The sequence below is a fragment of the Hyaloscypha bicolor genome (genome assembly GCF_002865645.1).
Source record: "Hyaloscypha bicolor E unplaced genomic scaffold K444scaffold_182, whole genome shotgun sequence".
NCBI classification, from domain to species: Eukaryota; Fungi; Ascomycota; class Leotiomycetes; order Helotiales; family Hyaloscyphaceae; genus Hyaloscypha; species Hyaloscypha bicolor.
In genome coordinates this window covers 4,130,364-4,144,296 of record NW_020194684.1, presented here as the reverse complement: position 1 = coordinate 4,144,296, position 13,933 = coordinate 4,130,364, and the positions used below count along the sequence as shown (strand labels likewise).

The window sequence follows — 13,933 nt, the reverse complement described above, 5'->3', positions numbered from 1 at the left end:
TTCTCAAACTGGCGTATCACCGCCTTGTCGGAAGCTCTGCCTAGGGAGGCGCTAAGCGAGGAACTAGTGAACTTGCGTATTTCCTGCGGTTCAGTAATACTTCAGTTCCGACTGTCGTTTCTTCAGGCAATGCCTTCTCAATTACCTGAGCATGCTGTGGTGAGCTTATTGAAACAATGCTTTGAGATTCCCAGCTGTCAAGCACCTCAATTACGCCGGCATGTCTTCACGAGAAGCTCCACAAGAGCTGTGCGGCCATCGGCTTCCTACATTCAACACCAGCAGAAATGCTACTACACACAGAACAAAGCCACATATGAGACAGAAACCTCTCCCCGGACTAATAGTTTGGGCATCAGTCTAGCACATCGACAAGGAAGATCCCAATCGCCTGTGTTCGCCCAGCAACAAACCAGAGGCTATTCGCAAGGAAGTCAACTTCCAGAAAGACGATTTGCAGTACTCGGAGGTGGAGTAACTGGACTCTCCAGCGCCCATTACCTGGCACAAGAGTTACCCAATGCTAAGGTCGTCGTCTACGAGAGCGGGGATAATCTGGGAGGATGGCTAAAGAGCAAGTATGTGAACGTCAAGAATGGCAAGATACTTTTCGAGCAGGGGCCTCGAACTTTACGGCCAAGCACCCCAGCTTCTCTGGTCACGTTAGAGATGGTTTGTCGGGCCCTCGGTTTTCCAATTGGTACTGATTTATCCTAGGTCGAGAAACTCGGCCTCGAAGACGAAGTCCTCCTCACATCGAAGAACTCTGATGCTGCCAAAAATCGATTCATATACTATCCAGACCATCTCGTACGCATGCCAGGTCCTGGGCAGGACTTATACTCTATGGCATGGTCCGTTTTGACGGAGCCGGTCTTCACAGGTGCTTTCCGCGCGATGTTGGAAGTGACTCGAGATCCTCGCCCACCAAGTCTCGAAGATGAATCTATTGCCTCTTTCACGAACAGGCGGTTTGGAGGTCCACAGATTGGAGACAATATTGTGTCAGCTGTGATTCATGGCATTTATGCCGGTGACATATATCAATTGAGTGCGAAGAGCATTTTTCGGAGGCTGTGGGACTTTGAGCACCAACATGGTAGTGTGACAGAAGGTGCTGCTGTCGGGATGCAGAGCACGATGGCAAAAGCAAAAAGAGATATCAATTACCCCGAAACTGACATATCTCTTCGAGGTCGGTTGAAAGGGGCTAGTGTGTATACTTTCAAGGAGGGTATCGGCCAATTATCAGCAGCGCTAGAAGCTTCGCTGAGGACAAATCCCAATGTCGAGTTCAAGATAGGTGACAGGGTCACTTCCGTTGAATACGACACCGAGAGCGACGGAATCTCAGTTCGTATCTCCTGTACACTTCACTCAACAAAAGCTAACACTAGACAGATCAAAACAGCCCTCAACCAGGCTCCTGAAACTTACACCCAAGCCATCTCAGCCCTCTCCGGCAAGACTCTCTCAACCTTGACCCCCTCCGTCCTCTCCCTCTCAAGCATGCATGCTGTAACAGTTATGGTCGTCAACCTGTACTACTCCGATCCCAACATCCTCCCAGAACGCGGTTTCGGCTACCTTATTCCCCGCTCCATTCCCTTCGAGCAAAACCCGGAGTGTGCCCTTGGTGTAGTCTTCGATTCTGACGCGGTTCAAGGCCAAGATACAGTTCCAGGTACTAAGGTCACAGTTATGCTCGGTGGGCACTGGTGGGACGGCTTCTCCTCCTACCCTGATGAAGATGAAGGCGCTGCCATGGCGAAGACGGTTCTTCGTCGTCATTTGAAGATTGATGTTGAGCCTGATGCTGTGAATGTTGGGTTACAGAAGGACTGTATTCCCCAGTATGTGGTGGGTCATGAGAAGAGGATGAAGGCTGCGCATGGAGAGTTGATGCAGGGCTTTAGGGGGAAGCTGAAGGTAGCGGGGAATAGTTATATGGGTGTGGGACTGAACGATTGTGTGATGGCGGCGAGAGATATAGTTATGGCGATCAAGAGGGGTGGTGGTGGTGGAACGGGTTTGGAGAGCTTCAAGGACTAGGTGGTAGAGAGGGTATATGAAATGAATAGGTAGATGGGAAGACAAAATGTACAGTACATATAGTGTTAGACTATAGGCACAGCATATATAGATCATGACAGGTTTCTGGGAGAAACTCCTTCCCTTCAACTATTCCTGGAGACCCTGACATACTCTCTTATGCCTACTCTTCCAAGCGGAAGAAGGAGAGAGACACTTATATTTCTATTCTGAATACACCTCCCCTTTCCCCTTTGCAGGATGTAACTAAAATCAGCATAAAATGTGGCAAGCAATTTCTAATGGTACTCCATTACCACTACAAAATATATCGAGAGGTGCTATTTCCGTGGCAAGCACTAGGTTTGAGCTCATATCCATAGAGAAAATCTAAGTCAACGCTCGCATACGATAGAGGCATGCGACCAGCAAAGTTGCTCTCACGAAAGCTGGTGTTGTCAGTCTCTGCGAATTGCCACTTCAGAGAGTGTCGATGTTTATTCTCGTCGCAAGTGCGGTAGCTTTCGCAATCATACTGAGGGTGGTTGCTGAGGGACCCGCAGTGTGCCGCGTCCTATTCTTCCCTCACGCGGCCCGAAAATTGTTAACGCTTTCATCAGAATACCTTCTTCAAATCACTAAGTAATTCCTTACTTACTGTAGAAGTTCCTCTCACGACATAACTCCATCAAGGCATGTGGAATTACGAGTCTAAGGTTACTGCAGAGTGAATTGGTGTAGGGCCCAATTTCTCGGCGAACCGGTCACAAGCTGGCTCTTATCTTGGACTCGGCAGCAGCGGATGAGGGATTTTTCCGATTGGTCTTTCTGAAGGGGGTGATAGAAGCAAGCTGAAGGAAATCGGGCTAGACGTAAAGGAAGCGTGGGGTGAGGCTTATTTATGAAGAAGCGGGGTCCGCCCTTCTCGAAGTCGACAAGAGTGCGAATATACCATGCTTCATTCACAATCTCAAGTCGAGCCTTTCCTAACTTCCCCTACGTCTCCTAATGGCGAGCAAAGACGGACTTGACCTTTCGAAGTTTTACGATTCCGAGCAGCGGGAACAATCGTCTACCCAGGATTTCTCAGCTGCAGAAATCGCTCGACGACCATGGAAAGCATTTTGGCCACCGAGATCGGAAGAAAGCTTCAACATTTGGCTTCGCTCCGAATTTCCAGAAGTTCTTTCATGGCGTTTCGACCCCGACCAGCCTTTTGATCAACCTTGGCGAGATTGGCTTAGAAGTATTCTGATGAAAGATGAAGATGGGAGCTGTCAAAGAAAGTATAGTTGGAACGGAAACCAAGGTACTGATTAAACCAAGTGAATTTCAGACCTCTGTGAGAATCTAGACATTGAATAAATCACTAAAGTACTGTGTTGTGTAGCTGAGCCCAATAAATCTGATCTATCGTCAACTTCAACTATGGATATTGGCGATCAGATCACTGGACTGCCTAAGATCCAAGTGGACTCCTTTAAGTATCTTGCTCCTTTGGATATCTATAAAACTGAGAAGCCATTTTTCAGCCAGCTACCCTGTGGAACTCAGCTACCACGGACCAACCTTGTTGAGAGCAATCACCCAGTCGAAATACATGATATCTGTGGCAAAGAAAGTCTCTTCAAACTCGACGAGGCGGGCTTTCAATTCATGCAAGTTCCAACCAGGATATCAGAGTGGACGGACGAAAGTGTGCAAGCAGAATATCTTCCCGAATTATCAGCCTGGCTGAAGGAGTCCTTTAGTTGCGAGGAGGTTTTCATTTATAACTATAACGTAAGTTAAGTTCTCCTCTTCACATGCGTCGTTGACTAACATTGACAAGCTTCGAACTAACGACAGAAATGAAACGGGAAAGGGGCCGTGGAGAAGTCCTATCTTCCGAGTGCACTGTGGTAAGCAACGAAAGACTTTCTAAGCACCCAGGCGAGTTTTGATTTCTAAAATTTTGCCCTTGACAGGGGCTTTCCATAGTCGCACTATTTCTAATATTTTGCCCAAATCTTTAGATAACACGCCTGCTTCTTGCGCAAAGCGCCTAGAGTTTCAGTTTCCTGACAAAGTGGAAGCAATCTCAAGCGGCCGTTATCGGTATATAGAGTAAGTGGGCTTATAGGGAGCATCTCTGCATGAGCTTGGTACTTATAATAACATTTATAGTATATGGCGTTGTGTAGCTGGTCAGGACGTTGACTCTCCGCTTGCTTTGTGTGATTACCGATCCATAGCAACGACAGACCTATGGAATATAGATATAGTGTATCCGCACTTCAGCGAGGAGGGCTACGAGCTTACGTATAGCCCTACTCACCGGTGGTTCTATAAGAAAGGAATGTCAAAAGACGATGCGGTTCTCTTCAAACTGGGTGACAATTTGACGACTGCAGCTCAGTGTAAGTGCTTCGGTATAATGTGTTAATTGTCTAGCAACTGAAGTCTACGTATCAGCTACTCCGCACGCGGCTTTTATCGATCCATCCGCCTCTGATAACTGCAAGAGGGCGAGCATCGAAGTTAGGGCAATCATCATCGGTTAGGGGTATCAGCATAATATAAATAGCCTCGATATGTAATGAAAATGTAGGTAATCGCGGTACTGGATGAGAAACTATCTGACGATCACGTAGTGCATTTTCGGCCTATCCACTTAGTCCAGAGAACCTTTCATTCCTTATTAGCAAGTTTCTCTTCTCTCTTCAATCAGCTACAAGATCACGTGTTTACTAGACCTCATTGTTCTATCATCACATGACTCAAATCAAACTCAACGTGATCCGACACGCAGCTAGTCCCCCAGTCGTTGATTTTTCAGTGCTAGCACACCATCAACCAGTATGAAGTTACCATATCCACTGCTAATCCAGTCTCTTAAAGTGTCATTGTGAATTACAATTTATAACAAAATGTTTCAAAATATCCAGAGAGCATGACATCAAGAATGAGATACGTGTATAAGCATAACGAGGAGAAAAGCTCATAATCAAAGCACTACAGTCAGACCATCTGTAAGGAAATTCTACCGTCCCCGTTGCGCTGCGACAGCGCCTGCCATTCTGTGATCAGAAGTCTTCAATCAGGAATTAGAGATTACGATTTGCTTAAAAAAAGTCGCTGTCGCTGTCGCTGTCGCAGCGCAACGGATAGCATAAATCATACCCCACTACTTATTCTTGTCTATCATTTAGGCTTTGCTGAGCCGACGTAACTTCTTCATTTGCAACAGCTCCTTGCGCTCCGCCTTCAGCTGCTTCGGCCTGATCTCTCAAGAAGGTAGCGAGATTTAGCTCACGTTTCTTGGTTTCAGGGTGCAGGCCCCCGAGCTCTTCAATACTTCCTGCTAACTCTAGTCTGTAACACTGTTCCGCCTCGATATACTTGCCCATAAGAGTATATAAGGTGGCCGCATCGTGGTATGTTCGAAGCATGTCTGGATGTCCAGATCCTAATCTGGTCTTACGACGCTCTAGAAGCCTCTCGAACAATGCGATCGACTTGATGTAATCGTTCTGGTCTCGGTAGAGATTCGCTAACTTATGCATTTTCCGCATGACGCTTGGATGCCCATTTCCTAGGCTTTCTTCATTGCCACGTAACGCTCGGTTATACAGGTTTATTGCTTCATCAAAGCGTGATTGCTGATGGTAGACATCGGCGAGGCCCTCTACTGCGAAGAGAGTTTGCGAGTGATTATGGCCTCGCCGTTGCTCATTGTAGACGATTGCTTGTTTCCACATTACCTCGGCCTCGTTCCAGCGACCTAGACTAGTATATGCCGATGCGATGTTGGCGAGTGTCCAGATGGTCTGCGGGTGATCCTCTCCCAATTGTAATTTGCGTCCCTCGAGAACTCTTTCGTAGATCTCCACTGCTTCCAAATGTCGGCCTTGAGCTCGATAGTTAGTTGCAAGACTATCAGCTGTCCACAAAGTGTCGAGATGGTCTACGCCTAACTGAGCTTCTCGATGAGCCAATGCCTGCTTATGTAGACTTTCGGCTTCAGCATAAGCTTCAGCGTTTTCAGCTTCAGCGTATTCATTAATAGTCATAGCCAGATATTCAATCGCCTGAATAGTATCAAGGTGGTCTGGTCCTAGGCTCGTTTTGCGACTCTCGAGGACACGTTCTAGCATTGAGCGAGCTTCTGCAAACCGGGCTTGCGACCGATATACGAGTGCCAATTTTTCTACAGCATGTAGGGTATCAGGGTGATCGGCACCAAGTCGCGACTCTCGAATCTGCCGTACTTCGTCATAGAGCAATATCGATTCATCGAGTTTGCCTAGGTGCCAATTGACTTCCGCAAGACCAAGCTTCCACTGAGTTTCGATATCGGCATCATGAAGCACATTGCTGCCGATCCGTAGTAGTTGCTGATAAGCCTCGCGAGCCTCGTAGTATCTACCACGGTTACACCAGTACGCAGCTATGGCTGTACGTGCTGTTAAAAGGTCGACGTTCTTGGGGTCCACCAACTCACTGTACTTTATCAACGATAGGATGTGCGAGATCAAGCCTTCGTATCGACTCCAAGACTCGGGCAGAGCAGGGTCTTCAATCTGACGAAATGCTCCGCAGACAATTCTGACCGAGCATCTAAACCATTGTAGATATGTACCTTCCGATTCAAGAGCCACTTGAACCAAAGTCTGGGTGAGATCATGCATGCAATATGCTCCTCCCTCGTGCGCCGACCGCCGTTTGATAAAGGAGAGCATCTGAAGTTGCTGTAAAGCGCTTTGGAGTTGTACTTCAGAGGACACCAGTTTGATCAATGATCCCTGCTCTGTAGATGGCAATGCAGTTTTTCCGGGTTTCAAGTTTGAAGCATCCGTCGCTGGGGTTTTGTTGTTGAAAGCGAACCCAAAATACAGGATCCTCATCAGACTCCGCGCAAACCACTGTGTCCAATGCCGATTTTGTTCCGATTCTGAAGGCTCCTGGGTCGGTTCAAACAGAGAATGCAGGGATAAAGCGCCGGTTTTAATAGTTTCAAATTCGATTCCATCAGGGTCCCAAAACACGAGTATATTGAGCAAACCAAGGACCTCGGGATTCGACCGCCTCAGATCATGAAGATGGGACGTAAACATGCCCGAGACCGACTTTGCTTCGTAAGCTGAGAATAAGCTTCGCCAATTGAGAATCTATAAAGATTAGACGCTTCCGTTGGCAGTAAATTCAAATAACGGTGTAAAATCGAACATACATGAGATTTTTCGTTGCCTCGGTACAATCTCGTAAAACTATCGATGGTCTGGGATGACTGAGTCATGAAAGACGCAGCATGCTCTATGGCGAAGGGTAGACATCCAAGAAATTTCATTAAGTCAGTAACTTGGTGTCGGCTAACACTCGACATTGAGTTTTCGCTAACCCCTACTGATTTGAGGAAGAAGGTAATTGCGTTCTCCACTGCTGGTGGTTCAAGTTCCAAAAATAGCTGCAACCTTCCAGAAGCTTTGCAAACAACATGAGCAACAGCTTCGGTCCGCGTAGTGATGAGGATTCGACCATGTTTGCCTTGTCGCGGTAAGTTTTCGCGAAGAAAGTCAATTGTTGATATGTCAACATTGTCGAGAACGAGAAGCCAACGGAGTATTCCACTGACTTCAGGCTGTTCCAGCCAGCGACGAGCCGCTACGACTCGTGCGTTCTGCTCCGGTTTAAATTGATCGGGATGGTCGATAAGGTTTAGTAGTTTTGAGAAGCCTTGATGCAACTTTTCTACATTGGTGCAGGACATCCAGAACACAGCTGATACTGTTGCGTCTTCCAAGAATATTTTTGAATATCGTATTGCAAGCTGTGTCTTACCGACACCTGGTATACCCCAAATAGCACAGCGAGCGGGCGCATTTTCTTCGCTGGCCTGATGAGCATTTCGAACGAGACCCAGCTCTCGCTCACGCTCCATGAAGTGGATTGGGAGCAGATCAACGGGTGCATCATTAAAAGACGATGTGAAGGTTTTGAATGGCCGATTTTCACTCGTTGCGAACAAGGAAACCGTTCGAATGTCTTTGGACAAGACTGATGGGGGATTCTGTGTCTCTTGAGCCTCTTTCTTCAGCCGAATTAGCGCCTTCTTGCGACCTTCACCATAGATGAGCGGCATATGAATATCGAAGATGCCCAATAGGCAGTACGCTGCGTCCTCTTGCCGTGTTGTCTTGCGATCCTTTGCCCATGACATCCGTTCATCAACACTAAACTCATGTAAAGGCCGGTTTCGAAGGGCATCGAGAGGAATTCGTGTTATCCCAAGAATTACTTGTTCAAGCGATTTCTTGTCGCCGAGAGGACAGCGCTCTTTGGAGAAGAACTCGACTGTTCGTGGAGCAATAAGTTCTTGGAGTGTCCAGCCGCGAGTGAACCATCTACTTGCTGCAAAAGCTAGCAACCATGCCTTCCTAGAGAGCTGACGGTTTTCGTCAAAGTCGAATGCTGAAACGTCCGATAAGTATACATAACATTTTGTTGCGTCGCGATACCAACTGAACATAGAGTTGATGGCCTCTTGGAGCTCGGAACTATTTGATTTATCAATGCAACAAGTGTCTACCCAGAAATATTGCAGGCCGTCGCGTCTAGCTTGTTCTCCGCAAAACCGGATCTTGTCATAGCCAACCTTGGCCTCGCTGGTACCATCATTCATATCTCTAAACGTGACCTCCTCAGTCATCGCTCCCCATGTATGCGAAAGTATAGCATACTGGGGTTTAGCGTCGCTCAAGTGCTCTGTCAGGCTGAACTTGCCATCGTTGTTGCCTTCCAGAAGACGCATTGTTGAGACTAGATTCGAGAGGACTTTCAGGAAAGGGATCTCAGTTAATATCGAGTCGCAGGGACGATATGCATACAAAGTTGCGTGTTGAGTTGGGGGTAATGGTAGGATTCGGGTTGTCGCTTTCGTCAACTCAGCTGAACGGCAGCCTCGTGGAATCTTTGGGCATCGGTGCAAACTCGCAGCACTAGCCAATCGCTCGAAAACGACTGAAATTTGAAGCGACCAAGCGGATCGTATATATAACTCCGTAGCTGTCATGGGTCGTCTGAAATTGGTGATGGTGATCAACTATGTATTCTATGTCGCTGTATAGTATCGTTAGTTTCGTGAGCAAGTATCGCAGTGGCCAAACCTGACCCTTGGAGGTCGACATTGCTTACTAAGTATGCTGTTTGTTGGGGGGCGAAAATTTTAGAGGGTCGACGTTGAAATGTCAGTCAGGGAAGGAAGAGGCTATATCCGAAGGAGGAGAATGAAGGAAGGAGAGGTGGAAAGAAGCGACGACATGATTTGCCAGCAAAATGATACCTTTAGGTAAGATTCCTTTAGGAACTGATCAAAAGGTCCGGGGGCGCCTTGCGTTGAGAAAATAAGTGGCTGCTTTTATTTGTCCATTAATCTTCCATCCGCGATTGAGTGGACTTAATGTAGGCCATGATCGTGATTTGGCTCCGTAAAATAATCGAAGTCTTTTGAGATTGTTGGAACCAGAAGCAAGTGCAAACGATAACCTGGCAAAATGACCGTTTGGATGAAATGAGAGTTCTGTCATACTAATAGCCTGAAAGCGGGGGACAAAGCGGCGACTCTTGCGCCACGCCTGCGGCTTCACCTATTTTGGAGCCCGCCGCTTGAACCGGGAGTTTCCGTAGCCTCGCTGTCCGTATCTATGTTCGCCTTATGGTCCCTCAAACTGCTTCGATATTGGCCCTGAACAACAGATTTGAATCAACGACCACACCCAATCCACACATCTGCCTTTCACCTTCATGGCCAGCTCTCCATGTCTCAAACATGCTCGCTCCAACCGCCCAGACCCCTTCTTGAATCCGCCCAACTTGCTAGAGCTATTCAACCCCTCTGAGCCATGTCTGCTCTAGAGCCTCCGGTCACAGTCTCGCTGACTGAGCGCTTCACCAGTGATGAACCATCCTTATCAGCACCTTCACATCACACCCGACGGCCTGGATCCTCTATCCGATCAGCTGCCAAAAGCAAGGGATTCCGTGCTTATATAGGTCTCGAAACTGTGGCTCGCAGAACATTAGGAATAGTTCTCCTTTTTATCACGGTTCTCTTATTCACGGCTTCTAGTTTTCTTGGAAGCGTTAGTCCTCCTCAATATTAATATACGATATCCAGCTAACAGAATCTAGTACATCTTCGCCGACAACACTTTTAGCAAGCCATTCTTTGTCACATTCCTCAACACAGCATGTTTCGCCTTCTCGCTCATTCCGATATTTTTGAGAATCGCTCACAAGCATGGCTGGCGCAAGATTAGATCGTCTGCTCTCAGCTACTGGAAAAGCAGGTCCGATGGGTATCAAAGACTAAAATCGAAGGCTCGGGAAGAAAACAATGGCTATGAGGACACTCCGAGCGAGGAATCCTCATATACGCGACTCCTTGTCGATGATGATATCGAGACAATACAACTGTCAAGAGTATCAACAAATGCCTCGAAGGATCCAAACACCGTTCTGAGCGTCCGAGAAACGACTTGGCTATCGCTGGAATTTTGCTTGCTCTGGTTCGCCGCGAACTACCTCGTTACTGCTTGCCTGGAGTACACAAGTGTGGCCAGCTTCACGGTTCTTACCTCCACAAGCAGTATTTGGACTCTCCTCTTAGGCGCCATATTTGGCATCGAACGGTTCAGTGTTAAAAAATTCATTGGAGTTCTGGCTTCGCTGATTGGTATCATTCTCATATCCTCAGTGGACTTGGCAGGAGATAATGACGACAATCGGGGGAAGTTTCCTCACAAATCGCCACAACAGGCTGCAATTGGCGATGCTATGGCATTTGTTAGTGCAGTGCTGTACGGGATGTATGCGATCGTAATAAAGAGCAGGATCGACAATGAAGACCGTGTCAACATGCCTCTTTTCTTCGGTATGACTGGGCTCCTTAATCTCATATTCCTCTGGCCAGGCTTCTTGATTTTACATTACACGGGCGTGGAAAAGTTTGAGCTTCCGCAAACGGGGAAGATCTGGACCATCGTCCTCGTATGATTTATCCAGCTTTCTGCCCCTATGCAGCGCTGACGCTCATATAGCTCAACTCAGCTGCGTCGTTAATCAGCGACTATGCGGGGGCATATGCCATTCTCTTGACAACACCGTTGGTTGTTTCAGTCGGGCTGTCATTGACCATACCATTATCTCTGATTGGACAGATGGCCCTGAGCCAACAGTATTCCAGCGCTTTGTATTGGGTTGGGGCGTGCATTGTCTTGCTGTCTTTTCTTTTCATCCATCACGAAAGTCACGATGCCGATGAAGCTTCAGCTGTAGCTATGTATGAGGCGCACGAACATGAAGGGACGATATAGAGTATATAATGTAGCGGCATATACGAATACAACACTTGTATGAACGAAAGGAGGAACATTCCATGACTATCTATGTCTCATTTTGCACTGATCGCAATGAAACTTGTCGCCAATAACAGTAGGAGCAGTTGCTAGGATAAGTTGGGATATGACACATAACATAAATAAGAGCATGCCCGATACGGTAATCTAGATCTGTGGGAACTTAGAGGCCTACGTATTGCTAGATACTTCCTGGAGCTTCTGATGATCATTCTCTCTTATATCTTCCGTACTGTCGCGGCCGAGCAACGGCTTGCTGAAGAGGCACTGGGAGGCCAGGGCTTCCTGTCCGGCAAGCCGTGAGCATTCAGCAGTCTCGGCAGAGCTACGGCGCTCCATGTCGTATATTTCATCGAAACCGACAGGCACTGCAGATCTCTTTTTGGTATACTCAAGGGCGTAACATTGAAAGTACTGAGCTTTGAAAGCGCTGAGTTTTTCTGGTACATTCAAAAGTATCAAATTTGAAGTGGCTGGAGCTTTCTTGCACATTTAAAATATCGCAGATGAAAGCTCATCAAGAATTAGGGAGACTTTGACGTAGCTGTATGGGTTATAATCTAATCACTGGAATAAGAGGCCATATTAGTATATAGTTTTACTGCATTGCGCAAGATGCGGAGGAGATTGCGAACTTCCTCTGCTACACCCCGCATCACATGACTTGGTATCTCTACCCCCCCACTCTCAACGTCAGACTTATCATCTTCAAGTTATGTCTCTTTTCTGCAAATATTTTCGCTGTTCATGAAATTGAAAGGAAAAGATTAAATTTTCAGAAGAAACGAAATTGTCACACTCACGTCTCAACTTATACTCAGAGTCTTCACATCATCGGCGCCGCATCGCAATCGCAACCTCACATTTCCGCTCCGATGCGGGCTTAAAGCTATCGCCGAGCGACATACCCTCTCAGAACTTTATTTATATCAAGCCCAGATCCTGATCTAACGTATAGTTCTAACTGCATCTCATACTCAAAAGCGAATTACAACAAGGAGAAAAATACAAAATGGCTTGTGAAGCGTGCAAAACAATCCCTCCCGTCGTGGCTGAGGGGTATGTCGAAAAGGGGAACTGGGAGGACGTGGGTGGTTTAAAGACCTGTTTGAACCCCCTTCTCACCCTCTCATCGCTTTATAGGCTGACACGAAGAACAGACGTCACGGGTAACCTCTTAAGCAAAAAAGCCATCGTTGATGTTTACGACATCTTCGGGCCGGCACCTCAGACTCTACAGGGAGCTGATGCGTTAGCCACGGCTTTGGATATCCTGGTTGTGGTACCAGATTTCTTCAAGGGGAGTCCGATGCTGGGTGAAGTATGATTTTCCCTCCTCTTACCAGCATCACCCGCAAAATTGAGAGAAATGTTGACCGGAATCAGTGGTACACAAGCCCAACCGAAGAATCCGAGAAACTCAAGGCCGCTTTCTTCGGAAAAGCCTTCGATTTCCCGCAAGCCACTAAAGACTTGCTAGACTTCACCGCCGCGGCGAAAAGCAAGTGGAGTCAAGTCTCGAGCTGGGGCGCTTTCGGTCTCTGCTGGGGAGGCAAAGTCGTGGTTTTGACGAGTGCGGAGAGCACGCCTTTCACTGCATCAGGACAGGTGCATCCTGGGAAGATGGAGATTGCTGATGCTAAGGCGCTCGTGATCCCGCATATCGTTCTTGCGAGCAATGGGGAGCCGGAGGATGTTGTTAAGGAGTATCATGATTTGCTTGTTGGGGAAGGGAAGCCGAATGGTAAGTTATTTCCAGTTCTAATGGGGGGGGGAGTGAGCTTGCGATAAAGAGTGAAAAGCCACCTGCTGACTGGGGTATGGGATAGTGGTTGAGACTTATGGGACGATGCACCATGGATGGATGGGTGCGAGGGCTAAGTTGGAGGAGGATGCGAATTTAAAGGAGTACACGAGGGGGTAAGTCTTGATCTTCTTCTCTGCGAGGGTGATGGGGAAAAGTGACATTACTAATCATGTGAACAGGTATAATCAACTGGCTGCGTTTTTTGAGAAGCACCTTTGAGTCATGATACCTTTATGGGGAAGAGTTTGAGATTGAAATTAGCTGATGAGATGCCATCAGCATAGAGCGCTTTGCAGGAGCTGAGATGAGAGACGCGGTTAGGTTTCTCTTGCTATCTTGTCCTATCATGCGAGGGAAATGATATTCTTTTCACTTGAGGTCACGGAAATGCAAAGTTGCACAAGGAGTTGAAAATTGGAACCAATGCTTTCTAATATTGCGCAAAATCTAAGAGCATTTCTTGCTCGTATTCTAAAGTCCAAAGAGGCCAATTAAACTGAAAACAAGTGCTCTCCTCCACATTCAATCCAAGATGACTCTCGCCGGATAACAAATCGAGTACCGTCCCGCTGCTCACGAGCCTTCTAGCCCGCAATACGAATATACCACAAAGCGAGGAATGGCTACCAAAGCAAGTAACGGGAACCACAACCAGCTTCGTCCCCCTTCTCCATCTCACGATTCTCCATCCACTGCGTCC

At 47.3% G+C, this 13,933-nt stretch overlaps 5 protein-coding genes across 5 annotated transcripts; 4 read left to right on the top strand and 1 right to left on the bottom strand.

Annotated features, from left to right (window-relative positions):
- The first annotated feature begins 115 nt into the window (after nt 1–115).
- K444DRAFT_669394 (Protoporphyrinogen oxidase) lies at nt 116–2,175 on the top strand. Its single transcript, XM_024887523.1, has 3 exons — nt 116–672; nt 718–1,353; nt 1,402–2,175. The coding sequence occupies exons 1-3, from the start codon at nt 130–132 to the stop codon at nt 2,050–2,052; spliced, it is 1,830 nt and encodes a 609-aa protein (XP_024728560.1). The 5' UTR covers nt 116–129; the 3' UTR covers nt 2,053–2,175.
- Nucleotides 2,176–2,986: 811 nt separating this feature from the next.
- K444DRAFT_602066 (uncharacterized protein) lies at nt 2,987–4,902 on the top strand. The gene is made up of 7 exons (XM_024878711.1): nt 2,987–3,340; nt 3,422–3,813; nt 3,863–3,932; nt 4,047–4,137; nt 4,198–4,430; nt 4,486–4,617; nt 4,665–4,902. Exons 1-6 carry the CDS (start codon nt 3,040–3,042, stop codon nt 4,572–4,574), a joined length of 1,176 nt encoding a protein of 391 aa, XP_024728559.1. The 5' UTR covers nt 2,987–3,039; the 3' UTR covers nt 4,575–4,617; nt 4,665–4,902.
- A 299-nt stretch (nt 4,903–5,201) lies between these two features.
- On the bottom strand, nt 5,202–8,152 carry K444DRAFT_545236 (TPR-like protein; the record flags this gene model as incomplete). Its single annotated transcript, XM_024876122.1, has 2 exons — nt 5,202–7,181; nt 7,244–8,152. 2 exons carry the CDS (start codon nt 8,150–8,152, stop codon nt 5,202–5,204), a joined length of 2,889 nt encoding a protein of 962 aa, XP_024728558.1.
- A 1,599-nt stretch (nt 8,153–9,751) lies between these two features.
- K444DRAFT_620735 (uncharacterized protein) lies at nt 9,752–11,446 on the top strand. Its single transcript, XM_024881771.1, has 2 exons — nt 9,752–10,151; nt 10,201–11,446. Exons 1-2 carry the CDS (start codon nt 9,912–9,914, stop codon nt 11,062–11,064), a joined length of 1,104 nt encoding a protein of 367 aa, XP_024728557.1. The 5' UTR covers nt 9,752–9,911; the 3' UTR covers nt 11,065–11,446.
- Nucleotides 11,447–12,147: 701 nt separating this feature from the next.
- On the top strand, nt 12,148–13,757 carry K444DRAFT_669390 (uncharacterized protein). The gene is made up of 5 exons (XM_024887522.1): nt 12,148–12,532; nt 12,587–12,747; nt 12,813–13,170; nt 13,256–13,346; nt 13,413–13,757. The coding sequence occupies exons 1-5, from the start codon at nt 12,439–12,441 to the stop codon at nt 13,450–13,452; spliced, it is 744 nt and encodes a 247-aa protein (XP_024728556.1). The 5' UTR covers nt 12,148–12,438; the 3' UTR covers nt 13,453–13,757.
- Nucleotides 13,758–13,933: the final 176 nt, after the last annotated feature.

Coding starts and splice junctions, on each gene's coding strand:
- K444DRAFT_669390 (XM_024887522.1), top strand. CDS start 12,439: ATGGCTTGTGAAGCGTGCAAAACAATCCCTCCCGTCGTGGCTGAGGGG. Junction 12,533..12,586: donor CGTGGGTGGTTTAAAGACCT/GTTTGAACCCCC, acceptor CACGAAGAACAG/ACGTCACGGGTAACCTCTTA. Junction 13,171..13,255: donor TGGGGAAGGGAAGCCGAATG/GTAAGTTATTTC, acceptor GGTATGGGATAG/TGGTTGAGACTTATGGGACG.
- K444DRAFT_620735 (XM_024881771.1), top strand. CDS start 9,912: ATGTCTGCTCTAGAGCCTCCGGTCACAGTCTCGCTGACTGAGCGCTTC. Junction 10,152..10,200: donor CTTCTAGTTTTCTTGGAAGC/GTTAGTCCTCCT, acceptor AACAGAATCTAG/TACATCTTCGCCGACAACAC.
- K444DRAFT_669394 (XM_024887523.1), top strand. CDS start 130: ATGCCTTCTCAATTACCTGAGCATGCTGTGGTGAGCTTATTGAAACAA. Junction 673..717: donor CTCTGGTCACGTTAGAGATG/GTTTGTCGGGCC, acceptor GATTTATCCTAG/GTCGAGAAACTCGGCCTCGA. Junction 1,354..1,401: donor CCGAGAGCGACGGAATCTCA/GTTCGTATCTCC, acceptor AACACTAGACAG/ATCAAAACAGCCCTCAACCA.
- K444DRAFT_602066 (XM_024878711.1), top strand. CDS start 3,040: ATGGCGAGCAAAGACGGACTTGACCTTTCGAAGTTTTACGATTCCGAG. Junction 3,341..3,421: donor TAGTTGGAACGGAAACCAAG/GTACTGATTAAA, acceptor TGTGTTGTGTAG/CTGAGCCCAATAAATCTGAT. Junction 4,431..4,485: donor TTTGACGACTGCAGCTCAGT/GTAAGTGCTTCG, acceptor TCTACGTATCAG/CTACTCCGCACGCGGCTTTT.